This window comes from Acyrthosiphon pisum, chromosome A2 (genome assembly GCF_005508785.2).
Source record: "Acyrthosiphon pisum isolate AL4f chromosome A2, pea_aphid_22Mar2018_4r6ur, whole genome shotgun sequence".
NCBI classification, from domain to species: domain Eukaryota; kingdom Metazoa; phylum Arthropoda; class Insecta; order Hemiptera; family Aphididae; genus Acyrthosiphon; species Acyrthosiphon pisum.
Genome location: NC_042495.1, coordinates 94,413,558 through 94,430,567, shown reverse-complemented (window position 1 = coordinate 94,430,567; position 17,010 = coordinate 94,413,558). Strand labels below are relative to the sequence as shown.

At 33.5% G+C, this 17,010-nt stretch overlaps 1 protein-coding gene across 1 annotated transcript; it reads left to right on the top strand.

Moving 5' to 3' along the window:
• Nucleotides 1–10,981: 10,981 nt before the first annotated feature.
• LOC100161889 (phosphatidylinositol 4-phosphate 5-kinase type-1 beta) lies at nucleotides 10,982–15,182 on the top strand. The gene is made up of 3 exons (XM_001943186.5): nucleotides 10,982–11,176; nucleotides 13,414–14,662; nucleotides 14,726–15,182. Exons 1-3 carry the CDS (start codon nucleotides 11,071–11,073, stop codon nucleotides 14,853–14,855), a joined length of 1,485 nt encoding a protein of 494 aa, XP_001943221.2. The 5' UTR covers nucleotides 10,982–11,070; the 3' UTR covers nucleotides 14,856–15,182.
• The last annotated feature ends 1,828 nt before the right edge of the window (nucleotides 15,183–17,010 follow it).

Genomic DNA, 17,010 nt, shown 5'->3' with positions numbered 1-17,010 from the left:
AGGAATATCTTTTGAGGGTCAATGTTCCATACAACATTATAATTTATTATATGGAAGTGTGTGGGACACTATAGTGTGTTCGTCTGATAATTAGGTACCTACTATTGAATCTACGATGAGTTTTGTGTTTTAAAAATATTGTTTATTTGAGTTCGGAACGTATTATATTTCCAAAACGTGCGTTATCAATTCTGCGTCTTGGGCTTCTTCGGATAGTAGGTATCTACAACTTAGTTACGTGGTATTTTAATGTTAAAATATTACTGTCATATTTTTGTTTTATAGTTATTATTTCAGTTTCAATGATAAAAATAAAGGCTAAAGCGTGAAGCTGAACTAAATGTTAATTTTGATATTTAATATTACATATTATTTGGTAGCTAGTAGTAATAATAATTATAATATTCTACAAGTTCTTTGATGTGCGATTGTTTGTAGAAAGTTTTCTTTACAACAGAAGCTTTTATAGTCATATTGGGGACTGGTGAACTTAGTTTTTTTATTTCAAATATTTATTTGAAATTAAAATTTTTATTAAAAAAAATTAAGTTAAGTTTCAAGCTATAAAAAATCATACAAATAAATTACGTTTTTTAAACTTGCCAATAGGTAGATATATAAAAAAAAAACAATTTCCTAGCTGCTGTTGATAGTGTAGTCTTTAGAAAAAGTTGAATACAGTTTGACCAACATAATATGAGATCGGTGTTGTAGCCTCTAATAATATTATTACGTGTACCTACAGCTGCTAGAACGGCGCAGCTGTATGAAATATAATAGTAATATAATATACTACGCATAGACTCTATAGGCGAATTGCAAATCATGTCGGTTGATATATATACCGTCTGGTCGTAAAGTTCATAAACACGTTTTTTTGAAGTCGACTCTGCCGTTTTAATCAAGTCTCGGAGCCGGCGACGGCGGCAGTGCTGTTGGTTGGCAATTGAATAACGCGTATTTTTCCGCGCAGCGCCGTAAGGAGTATACGTTTTCGCGCGCGTAACACAAAGTAAGAAATAAATAAAAGAACAAAAAAAAAAAGAAGGAAAAAATGGATAGGAGAGGAAAAGCAACGTAAAACGTTGCGAACAGTGGCGGGGCGGAGAAAAACATTACGTATTTATGTATTTTAAAGGCATCATAAAAAATAATGAAACAAACTTCCTTGCCTGCAGAATTATCGGTTTCGTCGCGCTAATATTTCTCTTTTTCTCATGTCGGTGTTCGTGTGCGTGCGTGTGTGTGCGCGCCTCCGCTGCAGCAACACAACTCGCCCGCCACGCCGCTCGCTCTCCGCACTGATGTAATAGCCAAATCCAGCTTTCCCTTGTCGGGATTTTTCATCGTATTTATACATTTTTCCTCCACCCCCGGCCCGTTTCGCCACCGCCCGACCACCGCCCGCCGGCCGACGACCCGAGAGAACGCAGCTATTTCTTTTTATGCTCGACGCCCGGGATATCACTCCGGCATTATTGCCACTAATAAAATCGTCAAATTTAGACAGATTTATGCGGTACATTATTTTTTATTGTTATGTCCTTCGAGGCTTTAGGACCTGGGCCGCGTGCATGCGCCACCACCCCACGCAACACCACCACCCAGTCACGCTTTCCATCGCGATACTCACGCACACCCACACGCGCGGGCGCACGTGTTATACTCAGGTCCCTTTCGCCCCCGCACACGCGAATATATATATATATATACATTTACCCTCGATACGGCTGTCCCCCCGTTCACCACCACCAACCACTCCACGTTTCGGTGTTTTAGGAGGATGTTTCCCGCCCGAGTACCTTTTTTTTCTCTCCTGATCGTTCTTATCTCGCGCTCCGGCCGCACAAAAATTGTGTAACCCGTATCGTAAATATACCACGGGTGTCAGCTTCCTCTGTCTTGTGCATTGCGATGAGCGTATGAGGTCGCGTACTGCGAAGCATCCCCGCGATAGATGGTGTCAGCCGATTCACGTAAAATAAACCAAAAACTGTCTTTCAGTGAAAAAACCGTGCGTGTCTATTTTCGGGTCAAACTTTTCCGATATTTTTATTCTCAAGTTTTTCTCATTAAATATTCTTTCTATACCTACCTTATTTTAAACACATTCAACAAAAATTGTAATAGATTAATAAAATAAACTTAAAAATTGCAATTGTTTTTCATTAACTTCTCTTTTTATGACCATATAGCTATTATAAATAGTATAAACAACACAATTTATATATTATACTATGTGTTCATGATTTTTACGATTTAACACCTTATTAGTTTTTTTATGTTTTTTATGCATTTTAAATTTCAAAAACTATTTGAGAACGTTTGCTATATCACCAAATATCGTATTTTGGCCATTTTTTTCTTAGTTATTGATTGTTGGGAAACTTGAATAACGATTAACGGTCTGATATTTTAATTTTACGTCTATTTAAAACATTATTATGTTACTTAAAAATATTTATACATATAATCTTATGATCACTCGTGGCTAAAAAAACTAAAAAAATTCACCCATGGGTAAGGAAACCATGCAAATCTGTCTCTATGTGTACACGCTCATGCATAATATATTATGTGTAATGTGTACGTCGTATGGCGAATATCGGTAATATATTATTATATATGATAAAAACAAATATACACCGAACAAGGCATGAGTGATTTTTATGTCGAAATTCGTTCAATTTGTTGTTGGTTTGGTACGACGTTTCCTGAATTGCGGACAAGTTTTCCAGTAATTTAGTGACGGTTGCAAATGTAATATCAAGAAAGGGTGGGTGAGATGGGGTTAGGTGGAGGGAAAAAAGTTTTAACGAACGAAAGTTGACGAAATAAAGCCGACAATTTATGGCGACGTTTCAACTTTGAAACGACCAATACGTACGCCGTTTCTTGCTACGCGCGTCTCAGCCAACTTTTCGGACACGGAACAAGGAATTAATTATACGGCCGAGGAAATAAAAACGTCACTCGCCCTACCACTCGCGATTGTCACTCCCCTTCCCACCCACAGACTTCCCAAATCCACCTTTATTTTTTAATTTTTTTTATACAAAAATGTCTCATTTCCTTCGCGAAAAAAAACAAATTAAACAAACAAACAAAATTATGGGATTTTAGTGTTTAACTGGGTTTTTGAGGGAGAAACAGCGAACACTCGCCCACAGAAACTCATTAGCTTCACAATCTTCAGTGACGCAAAAACAAGTATAATAATATAATTTTAAGAGATCCTATGGCACATAATTGAATTTATAAAAAAAACCTAATATTATATAAAACGTAGGTACGATTGGTTTAGTATTATATTATGTAGGTATAACATAACAAATACGTTATTTATAAAATTAAGTTAATCTTTCTTATTACCTACTTTTTTATTTGATTTTTTTTCAATCACTGATGAACAGGTGAATTATGTCAATTGTCATCCAAAATCACTAATATTTTATATTAAGGGTCCTGGTGCCAGTTTTTCAAATTTTCCACAATTCTATAAAATTTGAAAATTAAATTTTATATTCTAGTTTCTACCTCTATTATAAGACTTTTCCACTAATCTACTACCCGATAACTATTTAGGGGTGGTTGATAGGGTGTATTATATCGAAAATAATTACTTTGCGGGAAAAACTCTCACGCCTCTTAGAGTGATCGGATTTCGATAATTTTTTTTTTGTTAGAAAGAGGACAATTTTTTACAGGGCGGATTGAACTTCGATTTTTGATTACAATGCTAAAAACAAAAGAGAATTAAGAATTAAAAACATGTAAAAATTTGTAAAATTCAAAAGCTGATTATAGAACTCGTAAATAGAATATTGTAAATCAAAGTTCAATGCGCCCTGTAAGAAGTTTTCCTCTTTCTAACAAAAAAAAAATTATCAAAATCTGATCACTCTACGAGGAGTGAGAGATTTTCCTGTAAGGCATGTTTTGGAGCAAAAAACATGTCGCGCGCAGGCCCCTTAAAAAAAAAAAATGTTGACAGGCTCAATTGTGTTGGTACATAATTCATCTTATCACACAAATATAATACTAATTATTTAACAATAAATGAAGTAATCCTATTTGAATCACCTATTTTTATATTCTCGGGAAACGAAATTGTAAATATTATATTGAAATTGTCCGTTTAATTGAAAATAATGATACCGGTAACAAACATAATATATACTATAAAGTAATGAAAACTCTTTGGATAGGTTTGGGGTTTTTTTTCGTTCGTGGTTTGTTACATGTACCAGAAATAAAATCTTCACATATGCTTCACGTTTGGTCAAGTGAAATTTTAAATTTTCGTACAATGTCTCACGTTTGATATTATATTTATATAAGTATATAACTAAAGATTTGTTATTATATTTTACGTATATATACATGTACAGTCGATATTCTTGTAAAGTTATCTTGGTAATCTTTACGATAATACTTTACCGGCCACTTAGTGGTTGACGTTGAGCCCCAAAATTACAGAAATCCAATAGATATGTGTCAAAATATATATAGAAACCTGATGTATTTATAGCTTCTGGATTAACTATTGCTTTCGAAGAGCTACCAATATAATAAAAATGCATTATACACGTTTATCGCTCGAATAAATAATGCACTTTATAATAACGTATATTATGATAATACTCTATTTTATTGTTGAAATTCAAACGAGGTTTACACATATCTTTTCAATGAAAAGTGCTATACTGCTATTACTTAGAAAAAAATGTCTTAAATATTAAACAGTGCAATTATTATTCGAACTAACATTACAATATTTTATGAGTATTATGATGATCAAACACAAATTTGATACAACACAGCTACAATATTAAATTAAAAATTTTCAGTAAAATCGAGTGTGCTTATGCATACACATTTTAAAATGTGTAAAGATAATATTAACTTGTGTGAACGTGGGATCTTGTTTCGAAAACGACGAAAATAAAATATAGAATAATTCATTTTGTGTCATATGTTCATTGATCGTAAACTGTTTGAAATGATTATAATATTCAATATGATAACGACACAAGACAAATTTTAATTAAAAACTTTTATTTTTGTACATTTTATTCATTGATGCAATTTTACTTATTTTTTCTTTGTACATAAAAAAAACTATTTTATGTTTATAATTTAATAAAAACAATACAGACCGACTCATGTTCCAAGTAACGACTAGTCGACGCTTCTCAGTCTGTCCGAAAACTTTCAATTACGTAACCGTCGAACTTCGTTCCGGACAATCGTTTCGGACGTCATTCACATCACCCCCAATATACATTCAGGAATGTTTAATTAAAATTCACCTAATTACAAAACGAATTCAGTCTTTGTTCAAGTTTTCCGTCAGTGCTCCCATAATGTCCACCGTTCTCGCCGTTATCGACAACTTAACGGAATTTTAAAACTTGACGCAAAATGTAATCACGTAAAACACTTTTTCCTTGAATGACACCGACAATATTATATTATTTTCTTAGTTTAAATATTTTTGAAACTTTAAAACTCAGACTACTAATTATTTACCAAATATAGGTATTGACCTACGGTGTACATTTTATAAAGTGTCGGGACGTCTCAAATGTATTAAGAATAATATTATGTTAGGTACTCAATTCTTATATTATGTTATCTTTCTGAAAACAAGTTAGGCAATAAATTGTCCGTTATAAGTAACGCGCATATATGTTGTAAGAGATTTTAACTATAGCAAATACTGCAATACTTAGAAATTCAACAGTATATCATCGATCAGCTTCGTCATACAAAAATCATTGTGACGTGTTAACGCTAATATTCTATTGAATACTTCAAGGTAGAAATTTGGTTATTTTTTATCCAGTTTATGCCCCTGCAGCATACACCATACATCCATGCATTTTTCAACGGGCCATTAAACTATTGTGTTATGCGCAGTGATTATAGTTTAAATGATCATTAGTCCAGCAATTCCTTTACAGAAGCACACTTAAATATCCAAAATTGTAAATATTAATGGTACGACAAAAATACATCCAGTGGCTTGATATTTCAAGATATTTAAGTAGAATATAGTAGGTATAGACGATGTGTTTATATTATATTGCCGCACACAATATAATATCTCAGCCGATGCTCGTTACGGAGTAACGCTATAGTTCTCTCGCTACGTTTCGGGGACATGAAACTTCATCCTTAGGCCAATAGATATATACAATATATACAGTATTAGATAAATATTCGAGAAATCTACCATTATGGCCTACCGTGAGTATTATAATAATGGTGTTTATTTTACGCTCCTCGATCGGATTAAAATCTTAATATGATGCACCGTGAACAATTTTAATCGAATCATAAATACGACACTCTGAACGGGCGACCGACAACGTATAGGTGTTTATGGTTTACTGCATATAGCAATATAGCATAAACAGTAAACACATAATAATATTATACACCTAATAATGTTTATTGGGTGGTGTAGTAAGGGACGGAAGTTTCTTTCGAGTGTTATACGCCAACGCTCCTTACCCACCCTCACTGCACGCACACCACAAGTCCCAACGCTGCGCACCCGTCGCGGCCGCGTCATCGGACACGGTATTAAACACGGTAGTTAAGTAGACAACATTAACGTACTAGTGAACCATAAATAAACGCGTTCGTTTTTATTATTTATTTTTTTCATTCGCTGTTTTTAGAGAATTTTCTGGCAAAGTACACCGCCACAGCATGGCCTAAAGAACGGTTATATGTATTTAATGCGCCATTTAACAACCGCTAGCGGTAATTAACGATTGTGGTCTTATATACTCTTATACGGGTATATATGTATATATAAGGACTAAGGAGTTAGCTCTCTGTTGTTCCTCTTCGGAGATTATCGGCGCACAATAATTATAACAATCATTTCGCGGGTGATGGTCTTGAGTGGGGGGGAGGGGGTGGTGGTTAGGCGACGGAAATTTACGGACAGCGGAGGTGGCGGGGGTGTGTTGGATGACGGGGTATATAGTGGTGTAAACTTTTTGCCCCGGCTATTATCTTAATCAGCCCAGTGCCTGCGGTCGTTACAATTATTTTTGCTCGAAAAACGAGCCCAACCAAGCTCATCCGACGCGCTAAACCCGCGAATTTTTATTATAGTCATATCTTTAAAAAGTGTTGCCTACGCCGGGGGACTCGTTTGCCAGTGATGCAATTAAACAATAGCATATACACGTATATATATTTCTTCTCTTTGTTAAACACAGATACAGTGTATACATGTTGTACCCTTCGCAATGTATTATTATATTATTGTATTATATAGTCCTCTTCCGCCGTTCGGTTGTTGTGTAACGATGAGCTCGAGGAGCTGGCTTTTCTCTCCTTCCCGCCGCAATTCCCGTCTTGTATTATATATTTATTTTTTTTGTCTGTCTCTCGTAAACGCGCGCGTGGTCGTGGTGTGTACACTCGCCCGACGGCTCCGCTCCAATAACAGTAAACTAAAAGCGAGCTCCCGAAACTGCAATATCAATAAATTGTCTACAATCTTCCAGAGAAATTAAAAAACACAACCGAACCCTTTCTTTCACTCTCCCGCAGCTATACTTCTTTGAAAAACTGGAATACTCCCACGCAAAGTATTTTTAACAAACTTTATGTCTCCGATATATATATACATAACATACACTTTGAATCAGATAACACTACGCGGAATTGGTTAACTTAATCCGTTGGCCGGTGTATGGGTGTGCGTGTGTCTGCAGCGTATATGTATATACATATTATTAATGTCTAAGTATCAATGATAACGTCAGTCTGGACGACCGTCTGGCGGCGCACTTTACGAACGTCCAGTACGATAACAATTATAAAACCTAGTTTCAATTGAAGTGTCCGTCTACTCGTCCAGTATTGTGTTTATTTGATGTTTCAGCTCGCACAGATTCTGCGATGACTGATAGAACCAATCGATTTAAGTCCAGCTTGTTTCCGAAAGGCATATTATTATTACACGTTTGCGGGACCGCGGTGTAGGTTATTATAGGTTATATGTAGGTATAGGTCTGGTTAGTTGAGGGTTAATGGAGGAAATGCGTTGCCCCGATAAAAACCGTCAAATAGCAAGTGTCGTTTATTTATGTCCCACACACATACACACACACACACACACACACATGCATACATAATACGTGTATATTTGTTATATGTACGGTTACGACGGAGGACGTCGGGCTCATACGAACGGCAGTATTATACGCGGAGAGATGTAGTTGTAATGCACGCGCACACACACATACACTATAGCGAATATACGTCGGTGATAAGAATGTATAATATAAAAGGGAACGAGACGTGTTTTGTGTATTATTATATATTATACATATCGCGCGCGTGTAGTTGAGCGTGTACCTATATATAATATAATATATAGTAATAATAGGTGTATATATACATGTTTGTGTGTGCGATGTACACGTACATCAGTCGCCTGAACGAGAGCGGCCGTGATGGCAGAGAGTGAGAGAGAGAGAGCTCAATTAAAGTTTAATCCGAAATTATTACATCCTTTCGGCGTGCTAGCAGCGCCGGTGGGGGGTGAAGGGTTTATCCTCCAACCTCACTCTCTCCCACTCGCCCAATGTGCCGTTTACGTTGGAACGTGTATATACACATACATATATACTGTTCTGGGTGCTCGCGATGGTCTTCTCCGAGTCGCGTATACATATATACACTCATATTATATGTATACATAGAAGTCAGCGAGTGTATATATATATATATATACACTGCGGGGGTGCGGGACGCATATATAGACGACGACGACGACGACGACGGTGACTTGCTTAGGAATCGTCTTGATTTGCCGCCGACTGCAACCGTTGTTGCCCGCGTCACGTCCCTAAAACGCACCCTGCCGCCGCGCCGACCCTCGTCGTGGTATAATAGCTGCGACCGGCGACAACGCGTCTCTCTCCTTCTCGCTCCCTCTACATATCTACACATCCCTGTCTTTCACTCTCTCAGTCTTTCACAATTCTCGACCATAACTTTTGTATACGCCGCCAATAAACGTCACCCCTTCCACCCTCCGATCGCCGGCTACCCGAAATTCGTATTATTATACGCGTAAGTCCCTCTGCTGCACCTCCCCGCCAGTGCTGAATTTATTAGTACATTACAACAGCCCAGGATCGGCCGCCGCCACCACCTCTGACGCACCAGTGGGTAGAATAGGATGTAAGAGAAAGGTTTCGTATAATATAAAAACAGCCACGCGTGCAATCTAACGCGCTAGCCAGATCACGTCGTGCCGGAAAAACCACGAAGTTGGAATATGAAAATACACGTTTCCGACCGTCGTGCGTCGTACAGTTGATATTATTTAATGTAGTCATATTCTCATATTAGATCCTGGTTGCAGAGCTTATGAGATGGAATCGAGTGTGCCTACAGGTTTTTTTTATTATATTAGTGGTTTGAAATGTTTGAATTCAAACTCGCCCCTCTAAAAGCAAATAAATTGGTACAAAATTGCGACCGCAATCGTGGAACTGATGAGCAAAATAATTGGGCGAATGTAAGTTCCCACACGAGATATAGCAGGTAAAAATCACACCCAGGTATGCATGCGTAAGTTCCCACATGAAAAAAATTACACCCATACGTAAGTTCCCACACGAAAAAAAATTACACCGAATACAATCTTCCTTCCCACTTTATTCAGACTTCGGACGACAACTCAAATATAGTCGGTGTGGTTAAAATTTGTTTGTTTTTGTGTTGCATAAAAAAAGTACAATCAATTTTTTATTTGAATCTAGTCCAAATATATAATAAAAATATTAATAATATAATGTGTATGGTCCACATATTATTTGTATAGGTATAAAATAATAATAGTTATAATAATTATAATAATAGTAATAGAAAAAATTAAATTTTATTCGGCTTATTGCAAAAGCTAAAACACTTCACTTAGTCATACTGTGTTATTATTTGTAAGCTATAATCTGATATTTTGTTTTTGACATAGTTTCCCTCCTAGTATTTGGGCTAGTGCTAGTTCTGATACAAGTCTTACTACAAACGCTTGCGAAAGTACAAATAATATGTGGACCATACCTACACATTATATTATTAATTTTTATTATAATATATTTTGGACCAACTACGTTCAAGTTGTCAGTTCTAAGTCTGAATAAATGTTCGTGTGGGAACTTACGTACGGGTGTATTTTTTTCCGTGAGGGAACTTACATATGTACCCGCTTACCTGCTATGTTTCGTGTGGGAACTTACTAAACCCCAAATAATTACCACTGAAATATGTCAGAAGTCAGCAAGGTATAATTTGAGGTGACCTTAAACAGCTTAAACTTAATTAATACTTATACCTATCGTACTTTGATTAAGTGTGTAAAAGTGTATATCAGTATTGTATAGTAAACCTTGTACTATTGTACTTTTAAAAAAGCCGTAAAAAATACACCCACCACAGTGCCATAGCTAAAATTCCTGCCCGATTGTTTTAAATCAAATAATATTAAATAATATTATAAAATAATATATTTTATCATAATTCATAAGAGTATGAGGCTCTGGAAAAACTCGCGTTCAAATGGAGTATAACTATGTGCCTATTCAAGATGCAGTCTGATAATAATAATATTGTTACTATTAAAGTGTATGACGGCATCCATGTTATAAAATATTGCATACCACATGCGTATATACAACAGAGAAGACGCGTTATGTGAATTGAGAGGCTCTCTAGTTAAACCAATTGAGTATAATGATAATTTATTTATTTGGTTTGAATAAGGCCTAAGCTGTTTTCATAAGACTATAAAGACCACCTATTCGTTGCTAATAAATACGATGTTATAAAACATAAATATGAAAAAGTAAAATATAATAATAGTTTATTCAGTTGTTCAATACTGATTGGTTTTTACGTGTTCATAGTTCATAGGCTTTGCTTCATTATATTTCTACGACCTATATTTTTACCTGATTGTAAAGGAACTTTATTCATTTATGTACGGTGTAAGAAGTAACTGTGTTTAAAATAGTGCTTTCAAATCTAAAAATGATGATTATTACGTCTACATTTTCCAAAGGACTTATAATTTTCTTAGTGTATTATCTCACGATAATTTCAATACTAACAAGTAATGAGGCTGCAAAGAGAGAAAGTATGTCGTTTGTATTATGACATTATAGATACAATTATTATGTTAAAATATTAAATAATCATCTAATATTATAATAATTCAAAATATTATGTGAAATGTAGGTTTATTTTATCCCAACAAAAACACTCCGCCAAACTCCGTGCAAAAAAAAACGCAAAGTATAAAAAAAAACGGCTCTAAAAGTTGTGATATAATTATTAATTTTATAACTAAGTCTTTCAACTATATACATATAATTTACGTTAAAATAGTCTGCTAAATAATTGAACTTAGCTTGGTGACCTTCAGACACTTGATTAGTAATACACTAACTATTTCAATATGTTAGTAGACTATATTATTATGTACTCATCAACCATTATGGTATAGTATTTTTAAATTTTTAACTTAAATCACCAAGCTAAATTCAATATTACTTAGCAGACAATTTAAATATACTATACTATTATTTAAATAGTTTAGGTTACCGCACATATTGTCGTGTTTTCCAGAACGGGGAGGGCACCATACATTTTTTTGGGAGGACAGAGGGTGTCGATTATATTTCAACGAGGTATTTATTGATATTTGTAAATAAAACATACTCTTACTCGGTACTCCTTAGCACAAGAAGTCGTATTAATATCGAAAAATTAAGACTACGAATAATTGCAATTCGCAGTACAGTCAATTAATAATATTACAAATTACAGGTTAGAAATGGTTATTTAATAATTTTGACAAAATGTATGAAATTTAAAATTTAATAATTATTTTGTAGTTAAAAATTTATAAAATGTTCAACTTTTATAGCTAATGATTGGAAATTTAAAACAATGTTTCACGTTATTAGGTTATATATAAATTAAGGTGGTTCCATTTTCCTCCACAGGTTGGTTTCCATTTTCCTCCACATTATTTTAGACTGTATAATTATGTCTATTTTCCTCCAATATTTTAGCCAGTGTTGTAGTATTACGTTCCGTATTATAAATATAGAGTTAAGGTAGAATCCAGGGCTTGCAAATGTTATAATAACGTTATATTTGACAAAAAAAAAACGATTGAAATTTGTAAACGTAATTTTAACGGAAAACGATAATCAAAATTAATTAAATACCGCAAAACAAAACATAACTATTAACAAAATAAATTATATATCATTAAACAAAACATAACGCAAAGCTTAATTTATAAAATATCATTAAACGAAAAATAGGGCCATTACCTACCTGAATATTGGTTATTATTTTTTAATTTTATAGGTATTAACACTATTTTAAATAACGATAAACGCAAAACTTGTATAACGTTTTAGTTCTGAATAACGGTTAACGCAAAAATTGGATAACTTTTTAATTCTGTATAACGATAAACGCAAAATTTGAATAAAATTTTAATTCTAAATAACGATAAACGCAAAAATTGCGTAACGTTTTAATTGTAAATAACATAAAACAGCATTTTTTTCAAATGCAAGCCCTGCTAGGATCACATTTTCAGTTGATACATTCTGGTATCAGCTATATCCATATCAGCTGTCGATTAAGCATAATAAAGAATATTTTTTATTTTTTTGATATGCATAAATTATTTATACTAACTATTTTATTAGGTATTTTATTTATTATTTATTGGAGGAAAATGGTCAAGAATTATTTTTTTATTTTTTTGGAGGAAAATAAATTACTTTATTCACAATAATATCATCAAATATACTTATTAATAGTCACTAATATCATAGGCTGACTGACTATCTTCGCTCAGAATCGTTTTTCTTATATAATATTATACAATTTAACACCATCCATTACAGTGATCCACGTGTAACCTACTGTACAGCAAAGCGACATCTACTTGCTCACTTTTTTTATTTATATTTTACTTTTTAATTTATTTTTCATATATATTTTTTAATGTAAATTAAACTTAAAGTTTAAATGTTTGTTATTATATATTAGTTTTAAAATATTTTTTAAATTATTCTGACACCCATTATCACAAATCATATATTTAATAATAATTATTATTTTTTAATTAAATTTTTTTTTTTTTATTAAATTATTTTTTTTTTTATTAATTTAAGTAGATTTTTTAGTCAATTTTAAAGTTATTTTTTTGAAATATTTGGGGCATTTTTGCATTTTTTTTTAGGGAATTGTGTGTTATTTAGTTCATCCACATCCTATCTCTACTTATTAGATATTTATTTTTTTCAATGGATATCTTGACACTGATTTGAGTTATGACTGTTTCAGATGTTATTACTGAAAGATTCATCACGATTACTGGACCAACACCCCAAGACCTCTTAGCCCAAGATAATGATAAGGAATTTGAAGAAAAGCTAGTGGATGGAGAATTCCTAACTGATCAACAAATTGATCTAATTATGGGTTCAATACAACTGGGAATAAAACATGAAATTGAACGCAGACCTCCAAATCCCGAACTCAATTCATTGCCTGATGATTTTAAGGTCATTTCAAAGATGACGTTTGATAATTGGCGTGATACTAATAACAATATACAATATCCAGATTTTTCTTTTTCCACATACGCTCCACTTACATTCCATTATTTCAGACGCTTATTCGGCATTAACCCAAAAGATTATGTTGCCTCGTTTTGTAACTCACCTCTTAATGAACTGGCCAACCCGGGTGCTAGTAAATCATTATTTTACCTCACACCAGATGATAAATTAATCATGAAAACTGTACAGCAAACCGAAGATGAATGTTTACTAAGGTTACTTCCTAGCTACACCACTTATTTGACTGACAATCGGGAATCTCTGTTGCCAAAATTTTCCGGTTTTTATAATTTTCAATCCAAATCAATAGACAATAAATTTGTATCTATGAACAATTTACTACCTTCTAACATAAAAATGCACCAAAAATTTGATCTGAAAGGTTCGACTCTCGGTAGAAAAGCTTCCGATAGTGAAAAAAAAAAAAATTCACCTACATTCAAAGATTTAGATTTTAATTGCGAACTTCATCCTGAGGGTATATTTTTAAAGCAAGACACTCGCTTAGCTCTTCTCAAAGCAATAGAAAAAGATTGTAAAATACTAAAAGATTTTAATATAATGGATTACAGTATTTTAATTGGCGTTCATTACATCGACCGTGCTTTGAAAACCGTTGACAAAACTTTACAAAAAAATGACGATTTAAAGGCGGCAGCTAAAAGGTGGGATAGGTTGATGACTGATTCAGTAGGGGAGAAAAGTATTCAAGTAGAGGCTTGGCCTGTGTCAGATGAAAATGATGCTTCATTAAGTGGTAGCATACCTGCTATGAGTGTCAATGGTGAAAAATTATTACTATTTGTTGGAATTATTGACATACTACAAACTTTTCGAACAACGAAAAGTCTAGAGCATAGCTTGAAATCATTTAAATTGAAGATTACACCTGGTGTGACAGAAACTGCCAACTCTTTTTCTGTACAACGTCCCGAATTCTATGCCTCTAGATTTCTTAAATATATGACCAAGTATGTAAAATGAATATTTGTTTGTTAATTCATTCATTGATAACATTTTTTTTTAAATTTTAGTTCTGTCTTCAAGTCAATGTTGTCTCCTCAAGAACTTCAAAAACTATCCGAGCAACAAGTCGGCATACCATTGTCGAGTAAACGAGGGTGTACTAATATCGCTTCGAATAGTCACAAACTGTTCAATTAACCCAAAACAAAGATGATGACAACTATGATGAATAATACCTATTAATATGATCATACTGTATTGTACTAATAATTGTAGATCTGAAATTTAGAAGCACTCTTCGGAGTTCATTATCAGTTTATTTTTTAATTTCGGTTTTAAAGTCCACAAACAACGTTTGTTTCTTGCAGAAAAAATTAATTTTATGACTTAAAAAGTTAAGAAATATAATTACAAAACTTTGCAACTGTATTGTAGTCCGTTTGACGATATTTGTTCTTAATTTATGATACTGTTATTTTTATCGATTTCCGTGTACCTACATTAATATATACGTATATTTATTTACATGAGCGTTATATTTATTTATTTCATTTTGCGAAATTAATTAAAATCTTGTACGTTTCCGTGCTTTAAAATTGTTTGTATCTTAATATTATGCTTGATTGATTTTAATTTTAATTTTTAACCGGTGAGCTAATAGCTAATAATAGGTATACCTTTTCATACATTTTTTCGCGGATTTTTTTTATTATTGTTTTTAAATATTTTGGTGCATTTATCGCCTTGTGATATTTTGCACGTACTCGTCTATTGCTTACACAACCTCTAATAATCACAATCAGTTATTAATTTCGTTCGTACAACTTTATCAACTTGAACTTATTAAAATATGGTTCTAATAAAAAAAAAAATTTAAATCACGTAAGTACCTACCTATAATAGTAAAAATATATTTGTACATATAATATTATTATATTTCTGAACAATTAAAAATCTGTTACTATTATATTATTACAAAACCTGTATCAGTCGCATTTTTCTCCGATGACAATAATTATTATTATAGTTACCTACCTAATAATTATAATAACTGTCGAGTCTAAAGTTTTGTTTTGAGCATTCGTCGATAAGCCTCCCCGGACGCATAATCATCGCGTGATCTGCCGTCGGAAACGTTCGGATAGTTTTTCGATGAATTGCCGACAGATGGCGACGCCTTGACGTGCCCTCTGCCATTGCCAAAAATCCGCAATACCGCATTGCCCGACAAGCGCCTGGCATTGCCGGTGAGCATGAAATAATTGCCTATTATAATTCACTATTCGTACTATATTAATCATACTATATTAATTGACTATTTATTCTGAGAAAATTGTTTTTGGTCGCCCAGTGAAAATTTCGTAAAAAATGCACTGCATCGCCGCGACATTAAACAGCATGGTAAAAGTCCAGATTCCGTTCAAGACTTTAAGTCCACGCAACACGACGTCACGTCTCGCTCACCCATATCAGTGACGCACCATTTGGGGTCGTCCAACATTGTCATATCGTCATAAAATCATTGCTACTATACACTACACTACCCTTGACACTCGTCAAGTGCCGTTAAAAAGTTACTTCTTGTTTGCCCGCGACGGACTTCGCGACAGTGCACTGACTGATTTTCTTTTCAAGTCCGAGGCCACGTGATAATGCGGCGGAACGCTTTGTTGAACGTCGAATCGGGTAATTCGTTTGTTATTTTTAAACGTTATTTCAAATAAAGCACAAACGTGTTTAGGGTGTCGTCCGGACACGGATTGGAATTATTCATAGATAAACGCAGTACAGCTGATATCGAAGTGTACCTACTGCGCGTGTATGTACTGCGGCCGTAACACGTTTGGGCACAAAACGATATTTTTACCTGAGATTTGATAGAACGATTGGGAACACAAGTTTAGGTACCTACACTTTTTTCAGACCCCAGAAATCAATATAACGTTTGGGTAACATAATATTTTTGAAATAATACTACGTTTGGGTACCAACGTTTATATGTTATATTTTTTACTTTTATACTTTTAAATTTTGTTTTTTAGAGACTATTAGCGTTACCCAGGAGACACCGCGAGGAGGTTGGCTCTTAATAGTCTCTCAAAAATGTCCATTATTTTATTTTTTATTATTAATATTTTAATTATTTTATTTTGTCATATTATATTAAAATATTTGGTCATTCATTACAAAAATTCTATTAAAAATCTTATTTTATTTTTTTACTCATCTATATTTATTTTTTTTTTCGGACAAAAAGTGACCGATGTCATATAGATAATTTCCTTTATATTGTTGTCAACTTTAAACTCACTGTATTTTTTTAAAATATACTTCAACATTATCTGAATTATTA